The sequence below is a fragment of the Suricata suricatta genome, chromosome 9 (assembly GCF_006229205.1).
Source record: "Suricata suricatta isolate VVHF042 chromosome 9, meerkat_22Aug2017_6uvM2_HiC, whole genome shotgun sequence".
NCBI lineage: Eukaryota > Metazoa > Chordata > Mammalia > Carnivora > Herpestidae > Suricata > Suricata suricatta.
In genome coordinates, this window is record NC_043708.1 from 94,697,662 (window position 1) to 94,715,358 (window position 17,697).

General features: G+C 36.9%; 1 protein-coding gene across 1 annotated transcript in view; it reads right to left on the reverse strand.

Moving 5' to 3' along the window:
- Positions 1-11,505, reverse strand: part of MNS1 (meiosis specific nuclear structural 1) — a 42,175-nt gene extending 30,670 nt beyond the window's left edge. The window contains exons 1-2 of the mRNA XM_029952421.1: positions 11,423-11,505; positions 10,225-10,446 (exon numbers count right to left, since the gene is read on the reverse strand). Coding sequence (XP_029808281.1) covers positions 10,225-10,428 — 204 coding nt within the window. The 5' untranslated portion in view covers positions 10,429-10,446; positions 11,423-11,505. The remainder of the gene's footprint in view (positions 1-10,224; positions 10,447-11,422) is intronic.
- Between the last annotated feature and the right edge of the window lie 6,192 nt (positions 11,506-17,697).

A 17,697-nucleotide genomic window follows, 5' to 3' on the forward strand; every position in this document is an offset into this window, starting at 1 on the left:
TGACATTCTCTTGCCACAAACCTGGGGCCAGTACAGGCACAGAGACAGGTACTGTCCCACAGCATCACGGAAGCCCTCGGACACATGCGGTCAAGGCATTTTCCCGCTGCCTTTCTGAGCAATTGTGTGCAAACCACATAAAGGATGCCCTTTTGTTCACTTGGCCTTGGTGGCTATGGGGGCTGGAGGTCCTAAGCTCCAAGGGACTATAACCATCAGACAGACAGTTCTTGGCAGGTCAACCCCCCACCCCCACCCCGGACACTGCACACCCAGTCTTCCTTGAAAAAGTTCTATTTATCTTGAAGCTCCAGCCAAAGAAGCAGGCTTCAGGTTTCCCGCACAAGCAGCAGCTACAAAGGCACTCCCAGGGAACATAAGTAGGGAGACATTATCCTTGCCCATCCCGTGGCATCACTGCAGCTCAACAAGCCCTCTCAGAAAGGGGCTTTTTATAAGCTCATCTGCAGCCCTGAGTTTTGCAACTATTGCTCAGGGGACACCTCCATCTCTAGATCTGGAAGCCAACAGGGTTTACAATTGTAGCCCCACAGGACTGCATCTATTTGCATATATTAAAGGCTGCTTGCTGTCTAAGGGTCTGGCTTCCATTCAACCTGAAAGTAGGTGCTGATTAAGATTGCTCTCCTTCAAACACTGATGGGTCTTGGCATACCATCAACAACACAGACATATCAAGAATAAAATGAGTTTAGACGATCACAAAAGTTCAAGAGACAATCAAGAACTAATCAAAGGTGAATGAGAAGTTTCATCACCTACACAAAGCCACTTCTTCAAGACTGAAAGAAGTACTTGTTTTGCCCTACACAGGGAAACAAACATAGCCTAACAAAATGAGGAAACAGAGAAATATGTTCCAACTGAGAGAAAAAGGCAAAACATCAGAAAAAGACCTTACTGATCCAGAGATAAGTAATCTACCAGATAAAGAATTCAAAGTAATTAATGAGCATAAAGATGCTCACCAAGCTTAGGAGAAGAATGAATGAACACAGTGAGAACTTCAACAAAGAGATATAAGAAAGTATGAAACAGAAATCAGAGTTGAGAATATAATAACTGAACTGAAAAATACATGAAGAGGCATGAAGAGGGTTCTACAGCAGACTGCATAAAACAGAAGAGTGGACCAGAGAACTGGGAAACAAAGCACTGGAAATCACAAAGACAGAGCAGGAAAAAAAAGGAATTCTTAAAAAGGGATGATAAATTAAAGTATCTATTGGACAACATCACGTGAAGTAATATCTGCATTATAGGGTCCCAAAGGAGATAAGAAAGGAAAGGAGCAGTAAACTTATTTGTAGAAAAAATGGCTGAAATTTTCCCTAATCTAGGGAAGGAAACAGAAACCCAGATCCAGAAGCACAGAGTTCCAAGGAGAATAAACCCAAAGAGATCTACACCAACATACATTATAATTAAAGTATCAAAAATTAAAGAGGAAATCTTAGGAATGGCTAGATGACTCAGACAGCTTTGGCTCAGGTCACAATCTCGCAGTTCATGAGTTCAAGCCCTGCATTGGACTCTGTGCTGCCAGCTCAGAGCCTGGAACCTGCTTCAGATTCTGTGTCTCCTTCTCTCTCTGCCCTTCCCCCGCTTGCACTCTGTCTGTCTCTCTCAAAAATAAATTTTAAAAATGTTAATTAAAAAAAAAGAAAATCTTAAAAACAGTACAAGCAACTTATTGTAAAGAAAACCCCACAAGGCGATCAGCAGATTTTTTAGCACAAGCTGTACAGGACAGAAGGGAGTGGGATGACATGAGTCAAGTGCTGAAAGGAGAAATCTTCCAACCAAGAACGCTCTACCCAGTAAGTTTATCACTTAGAATTGAAGGAGAGAGAGAGTTTTTCAGATAAACAAAAGTGAAAGAGGTTCATCACCACTAAACTGGTTTTTCAAGAAATGCTAAAGAGACCTGTTAAGTTGAAAAGAAATAGCATTAATTAACAACCAGAAAACATTTGAAAGTAAAAATCTCACTGTAAAAAGTAAATATGTGGTGAAGGTAGTAGATAAGTCAACTGATATAGCTAGTATGAAGGTTAAAAAAATAGCAAAATAAACTAAAACTACAATACTTAATTAAGTGACACATAAAATAAGAGATAAAATGTAACATCAAAAACATGAAATGGGGGGGGGGAGATAAAAAAAAGTATTATTTTGGAATAGGTTCAAGTTTAAGTTGATATCAACCTAAAAGGTTAACAGGATATTACATATGCTATATACATAAATTACCAAACAGGAACCACAAAGCAAAAGCTTATGATAAATAAACAAAAGGAAAATGAGAAAGGAATCTAAACACAACACTAAAAAAACAATGAACCAAAAGGAACCAGAGAAAGTGAAGAACAGAACAGAGAGGAACTACAAAAACAGCCAGAGAACAATTAACTAAATGGCAGTAAGTACAGATCTAACTGCAATACTTTAAATATAAATGGACTAGGGGCCCCTGGGTGGCTCAGTCAGTTAAGTGTCCAGCTTCAGCGCAGCTCCTGATCTCACGGTTTGTGGGTTTGAGCCTCGCGTCGGGCTCTGTGCTGACAGCTAGCTCGGAGTTTGGAGTCTGTCTTTGGATTCTGTGTCTCCCTCTCTCTGACCCTCCCCTGCTCGTGTGCTCACTCTCTCCCTCTCATTCTCTCAAAAATAAATAAAAAAACATTTAAAAATGTTTAAATAAAATAAAATAAATAAACATAAATGGACTAAATGCTCTACTTAAAAGACAGACTGGCCAAATGAATTAGTAACAAACAAACAAAAAACAAACAAGACTCGTCTATATATTGCCTGCAAGAAACTTACTTCAGAAGTAGGGACGCAAACAAGCTCCAAGTGGAGGGATGGAAACAATATTCCATGGAAATGAAAAGAAAGCTGTTATAACTATACCCATATCAGACAAAATAAGCTTTAAAAAAAAAGACTGTAATAAAAGACAAGGAAGGGCATTACATGATAAAGGGGTCAATAAAGCAAGAAAATATAATATTTACACATATATATGTAGCCAGTACGGCAGCACCAAAATATGTAAAACAAATATTAACACACCAAAAAGGGCAATCGACAATAATACCATAATGGTAGAAGATTTTAACATCCTACGTACATCATCTGACGGAAATAAGAAAATCAATAAGGAAACACAGCCTCAAACACCACTTTGGACCAGGTGGACTTAAGAGATACATACAGAACATTCAACACAAAAAAAGCGGAATATACATGTTTCTCAAGTGCATATGGAACATTCTACAGAACAGATCAATGTTAGGCCACAAAAAAATCTCAGTAAATTCAAAATTGATATCATATCAAGCACCTTTTCCAATCATAATGGTATAAACTAGAAATGAATTATCAGGAAGAAAACCACAAAAATGTGAGAATTAAACAGTATGCTACTAAACCACTACTAGGGCATCGAAGAAATAAATACCTAGAAGAAAAAATTTATTTTAATCTAGAGAGGGGGCGCCTGGGTAGCTCAGTCAGTTAAGCATCAGACTCCAGCTCAGGTCATGATCTCGCGGTTCCCAAGTTCAAACTCTGTGTCAAGCTCTGTGCGTACAGCTCAGAGCCTGGAGCCTGTTTCAGATTTTGTGTCTCCCTCTCTCTCTCTGTTCTTGCCTCACTTGTGCTCGCTCACTCTCTCTCTCTCTCTCTCAAAAATAAAAATAAACATAAACATTGAAAAAATGTTTAATTAAAAAATAAAATTAAAAATATTGAGACAAATGAAAATAGAAAAATAACACCAAAATGCAGCAAAAGCAGTTCTAAGAGGGAAGTACACAGCAGTACAGATCTTTCTGAAGAAACAACAAAACTCTCAAACAGTCTAATTGTACACCAAAAGGAACTAGAATAAATGTCAATGAAGCTTGAGCTTAGTAGGAAGGAAATAATAAAGATCTGAGTGTAAATAAATGAAATATATGAACAACAACAAAAAACATCAATGAAACTAGGAACTAGTTCTTTGAAAATATAAATAAAAATGAGGTGTCTGGGTGGCTCAGTCAGTTAAGCATCTGACTACTGCTTTCAGCTCAGGTCATGATCTCACCATTTATGTGTTCAAGTCCCACATCAGGCTCCATCCTGACAGTGCAGAGCCTGCTTGGGATTCTCTCTCTCCCCCTCTCTCTATCCCTCCCTTGCTCACTCTGTCTCTCAAAAATAAATAAATAAACTTAAAAAAGAAAATATAAATAAAATTGACAAACTTTTAGCTAAACTCACCAAGGAAAAAGGAAAAAGGGCTCAAATACATAAAAATGAGAAGTGAAAAATGAGTTACAACTGATAAAGAAATACAAAGGATCATAAGAGACTAATATGAATGATTATATGCCAAAAAATAGCCAACCTAGAAGAAGTGGATAAATTCCTAAAACACAATCTTCCAAGACTCAATCAAGAATAATTCTTGAATCAAGAATTAAAGAAAGACACTAGTAGGGAGATTACTCGTAAGGAGATTGAATTAATAGAACCTCCCCCCCCCAAAAAAAAAACAAAAGTCTAGGACTATGTGGCTTTACTGGTAAACTCTATCAAACATTCAAAAAGTTAATATTTATCCTTCTCAAACTCTTTCAAAAAACTGAAAAGGAGGGAACCCTTTCATCATTTCATTATCCTGACACCAAAAACAGACAAAGATGCCACACAAAAATAATTCCCCACATCACAAAAATAAAATTACCAGCTAATATTCCTGATGAGCATAAATGGAACATTCCTCAACAAAATATTAAGCAAACCAAATTCAACAATATATTAGAAGGACCATACACCATGATCAAGTGTGACTTACTCCAGGGATGCAAGGATTATTCAACATCTAAAATCAATCACTATTATACACATTAACAAAATGAAAGATAAAAATCACATGATCATTTTGATTCAGTAACAGCATTTGACAATATTCAATATCCATTTGATAAAAACTCTCAACAGAGTATAGAGGGAACATACCTCAACATAACTAATGCCCTTATGACAAACCCACAGTTAGTCTCATACTCACTGGTGAAAAGCTCTAAGATCAGGAACAAGACAAGAATGTTCACTCCATCTCCACTTTTACAGAACATAGTATTGGAAGTCTTAGCAATTAGGCAAGAAAAAGAAATTAAAGACATTGAAATTGGAAAGGAAGAGGCAAACTTGTCACTACTTGCAGATAACATAATACTGCATATAGAAAACCCTAAAGACTACATCAAAAACTATTAAAATAAATGAATTCAGTAAAGTTACAGTATACAAAAATACATAAAAATCTGTTGAATTTCTACACATCAATACCAAAAGATCAGAAAGTAAAAATCAAGAAAACAACCCCATTTACAGTTGCATCAAAAAGTACAAAATACCTAGGACTAAATTTAACCAAGGTGAGATATATACAAAAACTGTATGATACTCATGAAAGAAACTGAAGGAAACACAAATAAATGGAAAGATATGCTGTGCTCATGGAGTAGAGGTATACTATAAAATGTCTGTACTTTTCAAAGCAATTTAGAGTCAATGCAATTCCTATTGAAATATCAACAGCATTTTTCACAGAATTTCAACAAGTAATACTAAAATTCATATAAAAGCACAAAAGAATTGCCAAAGCAATTCTTGAAGAGGATTAAGTAGAAACTTCCAGTTACAAAGTAAGTAATGGGGATTTATGTACACCAAGGAGAATGTAGTCAATAATAGTGTATTTTTTTATTTTTTTAAATGTTTTATTTATTTTATTACAGTGAGAGACAGAGCATGAGGGGGGAGGGTCAGAGAGAGAAGGAGACACTGAACCGGAAGCAGGCTCCAGGCTCTGAGCTAGCCGTCAGCACAGAGCCCGACACGGGGCTTAAACCCACGAACGTGAGATCTGACCTGAGCTGAAGTCGGAGGCTTAACCGACTGAGCCACCCAGGCGCCCCAAAGTGTATTAACTCTGTATGGTAAATAGATAGTGACTAGACTTATTGAGGTCATCATTTCACAAAGTATACAAAGGTCAAATCATTATCTTGTACAGCTAAAACTACTAGCATAATGTATGTCAATTATACTTCAATAAAAATTTTTAAAAAGACAATCACATAAATGCAGTAGAGATGGGTATAAGTGGACCTAAGTAATTTTAGAAAACAGTGTTTGACTAGATATAAGGCTATAGACCAAAAAAACTATACCCAAATCTGTACTGTAGTAAATGTGTTGTTCACAGGGTTGCAGGTTAACAACTCTGAGACTACTTTATTTGTATACTAGGTTGAAAGAATAAGTAAAAATACTATAGATAAGGAGAACCAGCTTTCTTTTTGTTGGAGAAAGCAGTTATGAATAAGGAAGAGAGAAAAGCTAGAGTAACCACCATAGTATTAGAATCAGTGATACCAATGTAAGCTCATGGTTTATTAATAAATATGTCCAGAGGGACACAAAAGTAAACAGATGCATGTTTATGCATTGGTTAATTTACATTTATTTTGTTCTTTCCACCTACAGGGGAGAGAGCAGTAAAACCCCAGTAATAATGAGCACACTTATTCAGATCTTAGCTTCTAAATACCATTCTCCAATAAAAGGAACGAAGTCTCCTTAGAGAAGTGGTTGGTTGATTCTGTGCAAATGAAGAATAAAATGAGCCTGGGATCTTATGACAGTGGATAGGAAGTAAGTGCAAAATAACAAAAGGTGGAGCATGTCACAAGGGCACAGTAAACAACTTGAAAAAAGTGTCCCAAAGCCAGAATTGGAACAACTGGAGGAACAAAACCAGTAACAATATCTTATAACTGAAAGAATAAGTGTCAATGAATCCAAACTGATAAAAAATAAATAACTGAATAAATATACAGGAGAAGGACCAACTTTTTCTTGAAGAAAAGTTCCAACTAATGAAGAAGGAATGAGACAAATAGAAAATTACCATAAAAATCTAAAAGTTACAATTGGTAAAGGAAAGATTCACCAGTGAATGCTAATGTCAGTGGGCAAAAATTTAAACAGAAACAGGATATTTGCATAGCCTTCAAGTATCTCTTTCAAAATATTTAGTATTTACAAAGTATAAAATAATTCTGAAGTTTAAAACTTCACAAAGGAGAATCCTAGTAGACATCATTTTAACAACTGATCTAGGTTAATACCAATAATACATATGAACATGTATCCCCAATATAATGCATCAAGGGGGCACTAAGGTCTCCAGTAAGTTGACTTAGAGATAATCAGAAGGGAGATTCTCTTGGGTGGGCCTGACCTAGTCAGGTGAGCCCTAAAACTGACAAAGAGCAGTTGAAGTCACTGTTCTGTGGATATCAGGGAAACAGACTACCATGTTGTGAAGAGGATCACATACGTGGCAGGGAATGTCAGCAATCTCTGGAAGATATGAGCATTAGTTTTAGAACTATGAGAACATTCTGCCAACTTAAATGAGCTTAGAAGAGGACTCTAAGATTCAGATGAGAATACATTCCAGACAGCACCTCTGTTTCAGTCTTGTGAGATCAAGCAGTCAATCCTGCTATAAACTATGTCTGGATTTCTGACCTACAGAAACTGTGAGGTAATCAACAGATGTTTTTAGCCACTACATTGGCAGTAATTTGTTACACAACAACAGAAACCTATTCAAATAAATGAACTGTAGTCTTTAAGATTGTCAAGGTCATGAAAGACAAGAAAAGTGAAAAACTCTTAGGGATTGGAGGAGATTAACATGACATGACAACTAAATACAGTTTGTAGTCCTGGAACAGAAAACATATGGAAAAAACTGACATGGTCTGAATAAATCCTATAGTTAACATATTGTACAGAGGCTAATTTCTTCATTTTGGTAACTGTTCTAGGATTATGTAAGATGTTACAACTTAAAGAGAAATCAGGTGAAGGGTATACAGGAATTCACTTTACCATTGTTTTTGTAATTCTTATGTAACTAGGTTTACCTCAAAAATTGTCTTTAAATATTATTTCCACTACATGATAACAGCTTTTTGGTACAATGGTTGATTCCAGGTGTGAAGCAGAAATTTATAAGATGAGCCTTGTATTCACCAGAGGAAAAGAACAAATAAGGTAATGAATCAGCTCAAGTGATTCTCAAGATCTCAGCTGTGAGTCAGAAAGCCAGAGACTCAGGGGCACCTGGGCGGCTCAGTCAGTTAAGCGTCTGGCTTCGGCTCAGGTCACGATCTCATCGTTCATGGATTCAAGCCCCACTTCGGGATCTGTGCTAACAGCTCAGAGCCTGAAGCCCACTTTGAATTCTGTGTCACTCTTTCTCTGACCCTTCCCCACTCACACTCTGTCTCTCAAAAATAAACATTAAAAAATTTTTTTCAATATAAATAAAGGATGAGGGCGAGACTTTTAGAGTAAGAGATACCTAACAGACATAACAACCAAATATACTATACAAACCTTGTTTGGATCCTGATTAAAACAAACCAACTGTAAAAGCAGATTTTGACATAAGCCCCAAAACTTGATTATAGGATGACATTAAATGATACTTAATTTTTTTTAATGTATTATTTATTTTTGAGACAGAGAGAGACAGAGCATGAGCAGGGGATGGGCAGAGAGAGAGGCACACACAGAATTGGAAGCAGGCTCCAGGCTCTGAGCTGTCAGCACAGAGCCCGATGTGGGGCTCAAACACACAAACATGAGATCATGACCTGAGCCAAAGTCGGAGGCTTAACCAACTGAGCCACCCAGGCACCCCTTAAATGATATCTAGAATTTATTGTTAATTTTATTAGGTGAGATAATGGCATTGTTCCTCTACCATGTAAGAAAATACCTGTATTTTGTAAGATGCATAATGAAGTATACAGAAGAGAGATGATCTGATATCTAGGATTTTCTTTAAAATTAAACATAAGAAAAAAAAAGAAAAAAACCCCAAAAAATAAAAGAATAAAAAAATAAAACAACTAGATGATAAACATAGTGGTTGTGTGGCCAAATGAGGCCCATCTGAGAATCTTGAACTATCAAAAGGATTCTTGCTATATACAGTAAAACCTTGGGTTGTAAGTAGTTTGTTTTGAGAGTGCTTTACAAGATGAGCAAACATTTCCAATAAATTTTCACTTGATAAGTGAAAAAAAAATTGTGAGAATATCAAATAAATGCTAATATTTTTTAAAAACTTTGTAAATGAAATATAATCTGAAAGACAATATAAGCATGTTTAAAGACATAAGAAAATAAACACAACCTTAAGGATACCAAAAAAAAAGATAAGAACAAAAATAGGGAAAAAATCTAATCCCTAGAATCTTATTGCTCAGAGTTGAAAAATCATGTCTAAGCTTTATGAATTTGAAACTCAAAGAGATGGATACCACTTTTAAAAGTTGCTTCTGCCATTCCCCACAATATCCTGCAAAATGCTGAACATAAAGGAGGAACTAAAAAAATACGGAAATATCAGAACACTTTTTTCACATTTATGAGAACTTGTTTCTTATTGGTTTCCCTTTTTTACCACCCTCATCCTTTAAAATATTTAGAGGTTCCATTGAAAAAATTTCCCCTTATTTTAGGTGTTACATATGTACTGTACCTGAATTCTTCACGTCCATACTTCAAGAATAAAAAATGAGTAAATTCAAATCTAGTATATACACGTTAATTTTCTACCACTTAACAATGTACATGTTTAATTTCAGTAAATTCAAAAAAAGGTAATCTGAATTTTTTGTCTTTTGAATTTTATAGAATGCAACCGAATTTTACTTGTATGAGCAAAACTCAGTAATTATGGATTTCCTATTTATGAAAAAAATGAGAAAACCTCAGTCTTACTCTGTTCCAGGTACTATTCCAAGTGCTTTGCATGTATTAATCATTAATTATTACAACAATCAACAAAGTAGGTACTATTATAATTCCAGTTTTATAGATGAGGCAGAAAAACAAAATCATGGTTCCACAGTTTACATACAGCAGTACTAGGATTTAAAGACATACAGTCTAACTCCAAAAACCCAGCTCTTTACCACTACACGGGACTGAGTGACAGTGAGGCATCCTTCACCTGACCCTGTTATCTGCTCAATTCCAGTATCAGTAGTTGGTTTTCATTATTTCCAAGGAGAAAATGAAGGGGGGTAATGATGTAAGATGAATAGTAAAATGTACCTTTTGAATGGCCTCCTCCATATCCAATTCAAATTGTTCATTCTGTAATAATCTGAGGAATCTCTTGCGCTCCACGCGATCATCATTTTCGTTCCGCACCATTTGGTCCCTGACTTGATTCTGTATCTTTCTTAGTGACTCGACATGCAATTTCTTGCAGTAGTTTACATCTACTGATTTCTGATACCTTTCACTGAAGCTCATAATTCTCTTTTCAGAAGCCTATAATAAAAAAAAGAAAAAAGTATGCATACTTTGGTATTCCAAAATCTAATTTTTAAAAGTATACTTATGTGGGGCGCCTGGGTGGCTCAAGGGGTTATGCACCACTCTTGATTTCGGCTCGGGTCATTATCTCCCAGTCCTGGGACTGAGCCCCGCTTAGCCTGGAGCTTACTTAAGATTCTCTCTCTCCCCCTTTCTTTCTGCTCCTTCCCCACTTGTGCTCCCACACTCTCAAAATAAATAAATAAACTTTAAAAGTATAGTGATGTAAGCTCCCAGTACAAAAATAGGGAACACTAATAAACAAAGGGCCTTTGGCCTCCTTCCTAAATTCAGAGAAGTAAAAAAAGTACTCATGGTAGATAAATATATTGATATATCAATAAAGTACTTTTGTTATTACCCATCTTATAGATGAAGAATAAAAAGTAAAAGCAACTTTACCCAAGATTCCTCAGCTTAAATATGCAGCTGTACTAGGACTCAAAGACCCGTGGTCAAGCTCTATAGACCTAGCTCTTGACCACAATACAGGGAATTCCTCCTCTTCCCATTCCACACCCTGGGCCAATAAAGCGCTATTCAGAAACTGGTCAGGTTTCCCTAATAATGATTTAACAGGTCAGGCAGCTGCTACTTAATTCATTCACGCCCTCGTTGACTTCCCCCACTCCACCCCCACTTATTTGGTCAACGTTAATCTTTCCCCAACTTTCCAGAAATATGAAAAAAAAAAAAAAAAGATGTTCACCGACCAGATCTAATACAGTCATAAATTTTGTAAAAGGCTGGAAGCCACCGCGTTCGTTGCTTAAACAATAGCAGAGGAGACCTCTGAAAGCAAATTGTAGTTTTTTGAGACTGAAATCTCAGATTAGGCACTTCAAATCCTTTTTAGGTGCAAGTTGGCTCTAAACTACAATTAAATCAATAGATAAACAAGTAGTTTCGAGACCCCCGACCGGCCTACCACCTTAGCAAGACGAAAATCCCCCTCTCCGGCTCCAGCGGCCACCAGCTCCCACTTCCAAAGCAGTGGCTCAGCTCTTCGATGTTTATGCGGTTTCCCGGCAACTGCCGCCAAAGCTGGTCCCACCTACCTGCGCAGCGCGGAGTCTCTCATTGGGCGCAGGAAGAGCCAATCGGCATTGAGCTTCTTGGAAGGCTGGCGGAGGGGCTACTTCTCCAGATGTAACGAGACCCGCTGAAGTTCAGATCCCGTACCCAGGCGCGAGCTCTTTGTAATCTTTTAGGGCGCTCACGATTTCCCTCAAGCGGCTACATTCTGTGATTTGGGAGGGCTTGGGAGCCAAGGGGAGGTCTGTGGAACCTGTTTACACAGAAATACGCAAACTCCTGTTTAGTACATGGGGCCAAAATCACTTTCACCGCGTAGAACATCCTGTGCCTTCAAAGCCTGTTCTGCAGGAGCTGATGACTCTCCTCATCTTTAGCAGTGGGAGGCACGGTCACTGTCCCCCTTGCTGGGTAACTGTGAGGCACTGTGGGTGGCAGGTACTTACAACGCCCCTCACCTTACACCCCGCAGACGCTGTTGGTAAACTATGGTACTAAAATGCCTGGGTCACACGGACGTTATTCCGCTGTGGAATACCTGGTCTGGGTACCAGTAAGCCAGCAGATAGACGATGGCAGGAGCTGATCAACTTCATCTTATTGGCAGTTACACACTAAAGTCCGTTTTAAATAGAAGAATTTAAGAGAAATCCATTAAAAACAAAACAAGGAGCGCCTGGGTGGTTCACTCAGTTAAGCGTCCCCCTTCCGCTCAGGTCATGATCTCAAGGTTCCTGGGTTCCAGCCCCGCGTTGGGCTCTGTGCTGACCGCTCGGAGCCTGGAGCCTGCTTCAGATTCTGTCTCCCATTCTCTCTGCGCCTTTCCCCCGGCTCATTCTCTGTCTCGCTCCGTCTCTCAAAATAAATAAACATTAAATTTTAAATAAATAAATACATACCAAAAAATTGGTACGCCGGAGTGGCTCAGTGGGTTAGGCGTCTCACTTCAGCTCAGGTCATGATCTTGGGGTTTGTGAATGTGAGTTGACAGCTTGTCAACCTGCTTCAGGTTCTGTGTCTCCTCTCTTACTGCCTTTCCCCCACTTGGGCTCCCATTCTCTCGTTCAAAAATAAGAAATATTAAAAAAAAATTAAACATAGTGTGGGAACTTGACTTAGTTTATGCTAATTTGAAGGCCATCAATATTCTGCTTAAAGATTAATAACCAAAAGGACTTCCAGTTTTAGCTACAAAATGTAAAAACTTAGAAATTATCACTTATCTTTACTATCAGAAGAATCTCAACAAACTAAAAACTAATGATTTTTCTTGGACTCATCAAAGAACTGAGGTCACAGGGCAACCTACAACCCTGAAGTCTGGAGAGGTGAATCCAGGGAGTAATAGCCAAGGCACATCTAGAGCAGGAGCCTCTAAGCCATAAACAAGGAATACTTCAATGGTAATTTTGATTAATGGTTGGAAATTGAGTGCAGACTAGTGTGAGCTCCACTAGCAGGGGTTGCATCTCGGAAGGCCCACACTTCGATGGGTTTTGCTTTGAGGAACTCTATCAAGTTCTCAGGGTGAAAAACCAAGAGAGATCTCCCGTGGCTCTAGGAGGCAGATAAGAGTAATAATTATTATCAAACATATCTAGGGCCTTCTCCTTAATGAAGGCCTGCTTTCCAGAAGAAAAGATTGTACCAAAGCTATATCCCACCTAAGGCAAAGGACAGTTCTCTGACTATAGCTTCCTCCAGGCTGCCAGTCCCTCGTAAGTAGAGAGGAGGAACTTAAGAAACACTTGTGAAGGTCACAGCCCAAAGAGGCTTAAAGAGGTTTAATCCTAAAATTATAGAATGCTTCCCACACTTTCTCACTGAACCAACTATGCTTCAGTATAGGAACAGCTGAGTACAGATGAAAGCACTACAAAAACATATAATAACAAGGAATTCTTAGGGAAACCCAAAGACAACAGGAGACAAAAACAAAAGAGGAATTTGGAGCCCTTAGAATGAACAGCTACAGCAAACAGTAAGCGCAGACCAACTCCTGTCCATGTAATAGAAAAACCTCACGTTAAAGCCCTATCTACCTCAACTCCTGTTACCCAATAAAGCACAGCCAGTTTCAACAAAAAACAAAGCTAAGGGCAAGAAAAAACTCAGTTTGAGAGGCAAAGTAAGCATCAGAACTACACTCAGCTATGAAGCAGATTGGGGGATTATTAAAGAGTAATATAACTATGATTAATATGCTAAAGAATCTGATGGAAAATGTGGACAACATACAGGAATAGATGGGTGATATAATCAGATAAATGGAAACTCAAAGAATCCACAGAAAAGTCTAGAAATAAGAAACACTATAACAAATGAGGAATGCCTTTGCCAGGTTTATTGTAGGATGAACACTGTGGAGACAATCAGTAAGCTTGAAGACATGTCAATAGAAACGTCCCGAACTGAAATGTAAGGAATAGATAATCCTATTGGGCTTGTGAGCTCACCTTAGAATATAATTGTTTTCTACATTAGAAGAGGACATGTGTGTGTTGAAGGGATGGTAATTGTCAAGGTTTCTGTCTTTTGGGAGGTCATGTAAACCCAGATACCATAAAAGTCAAATTGACCATGTGTGTTCAATGCAAAACATTTTGAAAGCATTCAGTCCTGTTTGTCTAGCAAATTCCACAAGAATTCTACAAAAAGCATGGCTTATGTATAGCTTCTCATAAAGTAGCCTATAAAAATTTTGTTGGTTGGGTTGTCAGCAGGAATTTTGTTTTGTTTTGAACACTGATTAGTACATGGCATATAATAGGTGATAAATAATATTTAAGTGAACAAATGATTGAAGTTATATTACTGTTATGCTCATAAGAGAAAGCTTACCCAGAAATAACTTTGAAGAAATATTGCTCTTAATCATTTAAATTTTTATTAAATTTACTTATATTTTTAAAGAGCAAACTTTTGGCTTCATTAATTTTTTCTATATATATATTTTTCCCAATTCCATTATTTGCTGCTATTACCGTCATTATTTTCTTCCCTGCTTGCTTTGGGTTTAATTTGCTGTTCTCTTTATAGTTTCATAAGGTGGAACCTTAAATCTTTATTTAAGACCATTCTTCTTTTCAAATGTAAATATATTTCCCTCTAAGCCTTTCTTCAGCTGCTTTCTACAGATTTTGATATATTGTGCTTTCTCATTCATTCAGTTCAAAATATCAAAGACTTGTTCTTTGACCCACGAATTACTCAGACATGCTTTGTTAACATGCCAAATATTTCCCATTTCCAGTTATCTTTTTTTTATTGACTTCTAGTTGATTTCATCATGGTCAAAAAATGTACCTGTATGACTTCAAATCTTTTAAGTTGTAGAGAGTTGTTTTATTCAGCAGAATATGGTCTGTCTTGTGAATGTTTCATGTCCTTGAAAATAGTATGTATCCAGGTACTTTGGGTGAGGTATCCTTTAAGGATCACAAAGGTCAGGTTGGTTGAGAATGCATTTCATTCTAATGCCAAGTAAATTCATGTCCTTACAGTATTCCTATTTTATCAATGACTAGGAGAAATATTGAAGTCATCAAGTGTAATTGTGGATTTGCTTATTTCTCTTTTCAGTTCTTCTTTTGCTGCATGTCTTTTAAAGTACTATTGTTAGGTATATATACCTTTAGGATTAATATATCCTGATAACATTTTGACATTAACATTTCAAACACCCTTCTTTTTCCCTGGTAATATTCTTTGTTCTTTGTATTAAAAATGTTTAATGTTTATTTATTTTGAGAGAGAAGGAGAGAGCATTAACAGGGGAGAGGCAGAGAGAGAGAGAGAGAGGGAGAGAGAGAGAGAGAGAGAGAGAGAGAGAGAGAGAGAGAGAGAGAGAGAGAGAGAGAGAGAATATCCCAAGTAGGCTCTGTGCTACCAGCACAGAGCCTGATGCAGGGCTTGAACTCATGAACTGTGAGATTGTAACCTGAGCAGAAATCAAGAGTTGGACACTTAACTGACTGAGCCACCTAGGCGCCCAGTAATATTTTTTTTCTGAAGTCAAGTTGCCATTAGTGTAGCCACCGCAGCTTTCTTTTAACTAATGTTTACATGGCATATATTTCTCTATATTTTTACTTTTCTAATTTATCTGCATATTTATATTTAAAATGGCTTTCCTACAGATAGCATATCATTGGGCATTATTTTCTTATTCAATCTAATAATCTCCATCTTTTTAAAATTTAAGTATAATTAACGTGGTATTATACTAGTTTCAGCTGTAAAATACAGTGATCCAACAATTCTATACATTTCTCAATACTCATCAAGATAAGTGTACTCTTAATTCCCTTTATCTAGTTCACCCAGCCCCCCACCCACTTCCTCTCTGGCAACCACCAGTTTGTTCTCTGTATTTAAGAGTCTGATTTTTTCTTTTTTTTTTCCTTTGTTCTTTTTCTTTGTTTCATCACTAATCATCAGGGAAATGAAAATCAAAACCACAATGAGATATCACTCTATACCTGTCAGAATGGCTAAAATAAAAAAACACAAGAAATAACATGTATTGTCAAGGATGCGAAAGGAAAGGAACCTTTGTAGATTATTGGTGGAAATGCAAATTGGTACAGCCATTGTGGAAAACAGTATGGCGTTCACTCAAAATAATTAAACAGTGAATTAGCATATGATCCAGTAATTCTACTACTGGGTATAACCGCCCCCCCCCAGAAAACCTAAAACACTAATTTGAAAAAATAGATGCACCCCATGCTAATTACACACATTTATAATAGCCAGGATATAGAAGCAACACCAGGGCCCATCCATAGATGAATGGATAATGAAGAGGTGGTATATACACAATGGAATATTACTCGGCCATAAAAAGAATGAAATCCTAACCATTTGCCACAATATGGACAAAACTAGAGGGTATATTGCTAAGTGAAGTCAGTCAGAGAAAGACAAATACCATATGATTTCACTCATGTGGAATTGAAAATTTTAAGAAAATCTCCATTTTTAAATTGCTAGGTTTATCCATTTACTATTATTGATATGTATGGTTTAATATATATAATTATACTAATTTTAAAATATTTGTTGCATATATTTTTTCTCTTCTGTCTTTCTTTTGATTATTTGTGATTTCATTTTATTTTCACTATTGGCTTGTTATTTATACCTCTTTAATTTTTGTGATTGCCCTAAGCTTTACTAAATATATATTTTTTTCAAAGACTGTAATTCTGCCTGAGTTGTTGTGTGTAAACCTTAGAACAGTATAATTCAATTCTTCCATCTCTACCTTGTGCTGTTACATTTTATTTTTAATTACATAAATCCACAATACATCTGTTAGGTTGTTTGATATTGTTTAAAAACTCTGAAGTGCTGATTTTTGGCTTTTTTCTCCAACATTTTTATGGCTTTCACTTTGAGTAATTTTTATTAATATATGTTCAAATTCACTGACTCTTCTCCTCGGCTATGTTGTCTTTTGCTGAGCATGTCAAAGTTCATTTGTTTTATTTTTATCTAACATTTCCATTTAACTCTTATAGTTTCCATATTCTCAGCTAAAATTACCCAACTTTTCAGGTATATTATCTACCTTTTCTATTAGGATTTTTAATATATTAATCATGGTATTTAAAATTTTCTGAGTTTCACCATTTGGGCCATATATAAATTTTGTTCTATTGATAGGTGCATCTTTATACACTTTTTACAATGTTGTTCTTTGAGTTTTGGTGGGCATCATAATTTTGGGTTGAATACCAAACATCACAGGCATACTATTCTCCTGCTACAACATCAATGAAGGAGGTTGAGTCTATGTAGCCAGGAGTTGAGCTGGATTTGAACTTTGTGTTGCTATGGTTATGTGGCTTCAGTACACCACTATCTTCAAATTTCTCTAACATTATCTTTTGCTTATGGTGGAGGGTACTTTTCCAGAAGGCTTCTCTCAATGTTGCTGGTTCATCTTTAGCGTAAGGCCTTCCCTATAATTCTGGCATGTGAGAGCTTGTCTCTCGCCACACTGGTTCCTCCCTCCTCGGGAGACTGTTGTTCTTTGTTGCTCAGGTTAGCTAGTCAGGTAGTGGGAGGAGGGGCTTCTCTGTTACCCGGATCTGGTCTCAGTGTTAGGTGGGTTCTGGCACACTAGTTGTGGGAGTCTCATCAACTGGTAAAACATCTCTTAAT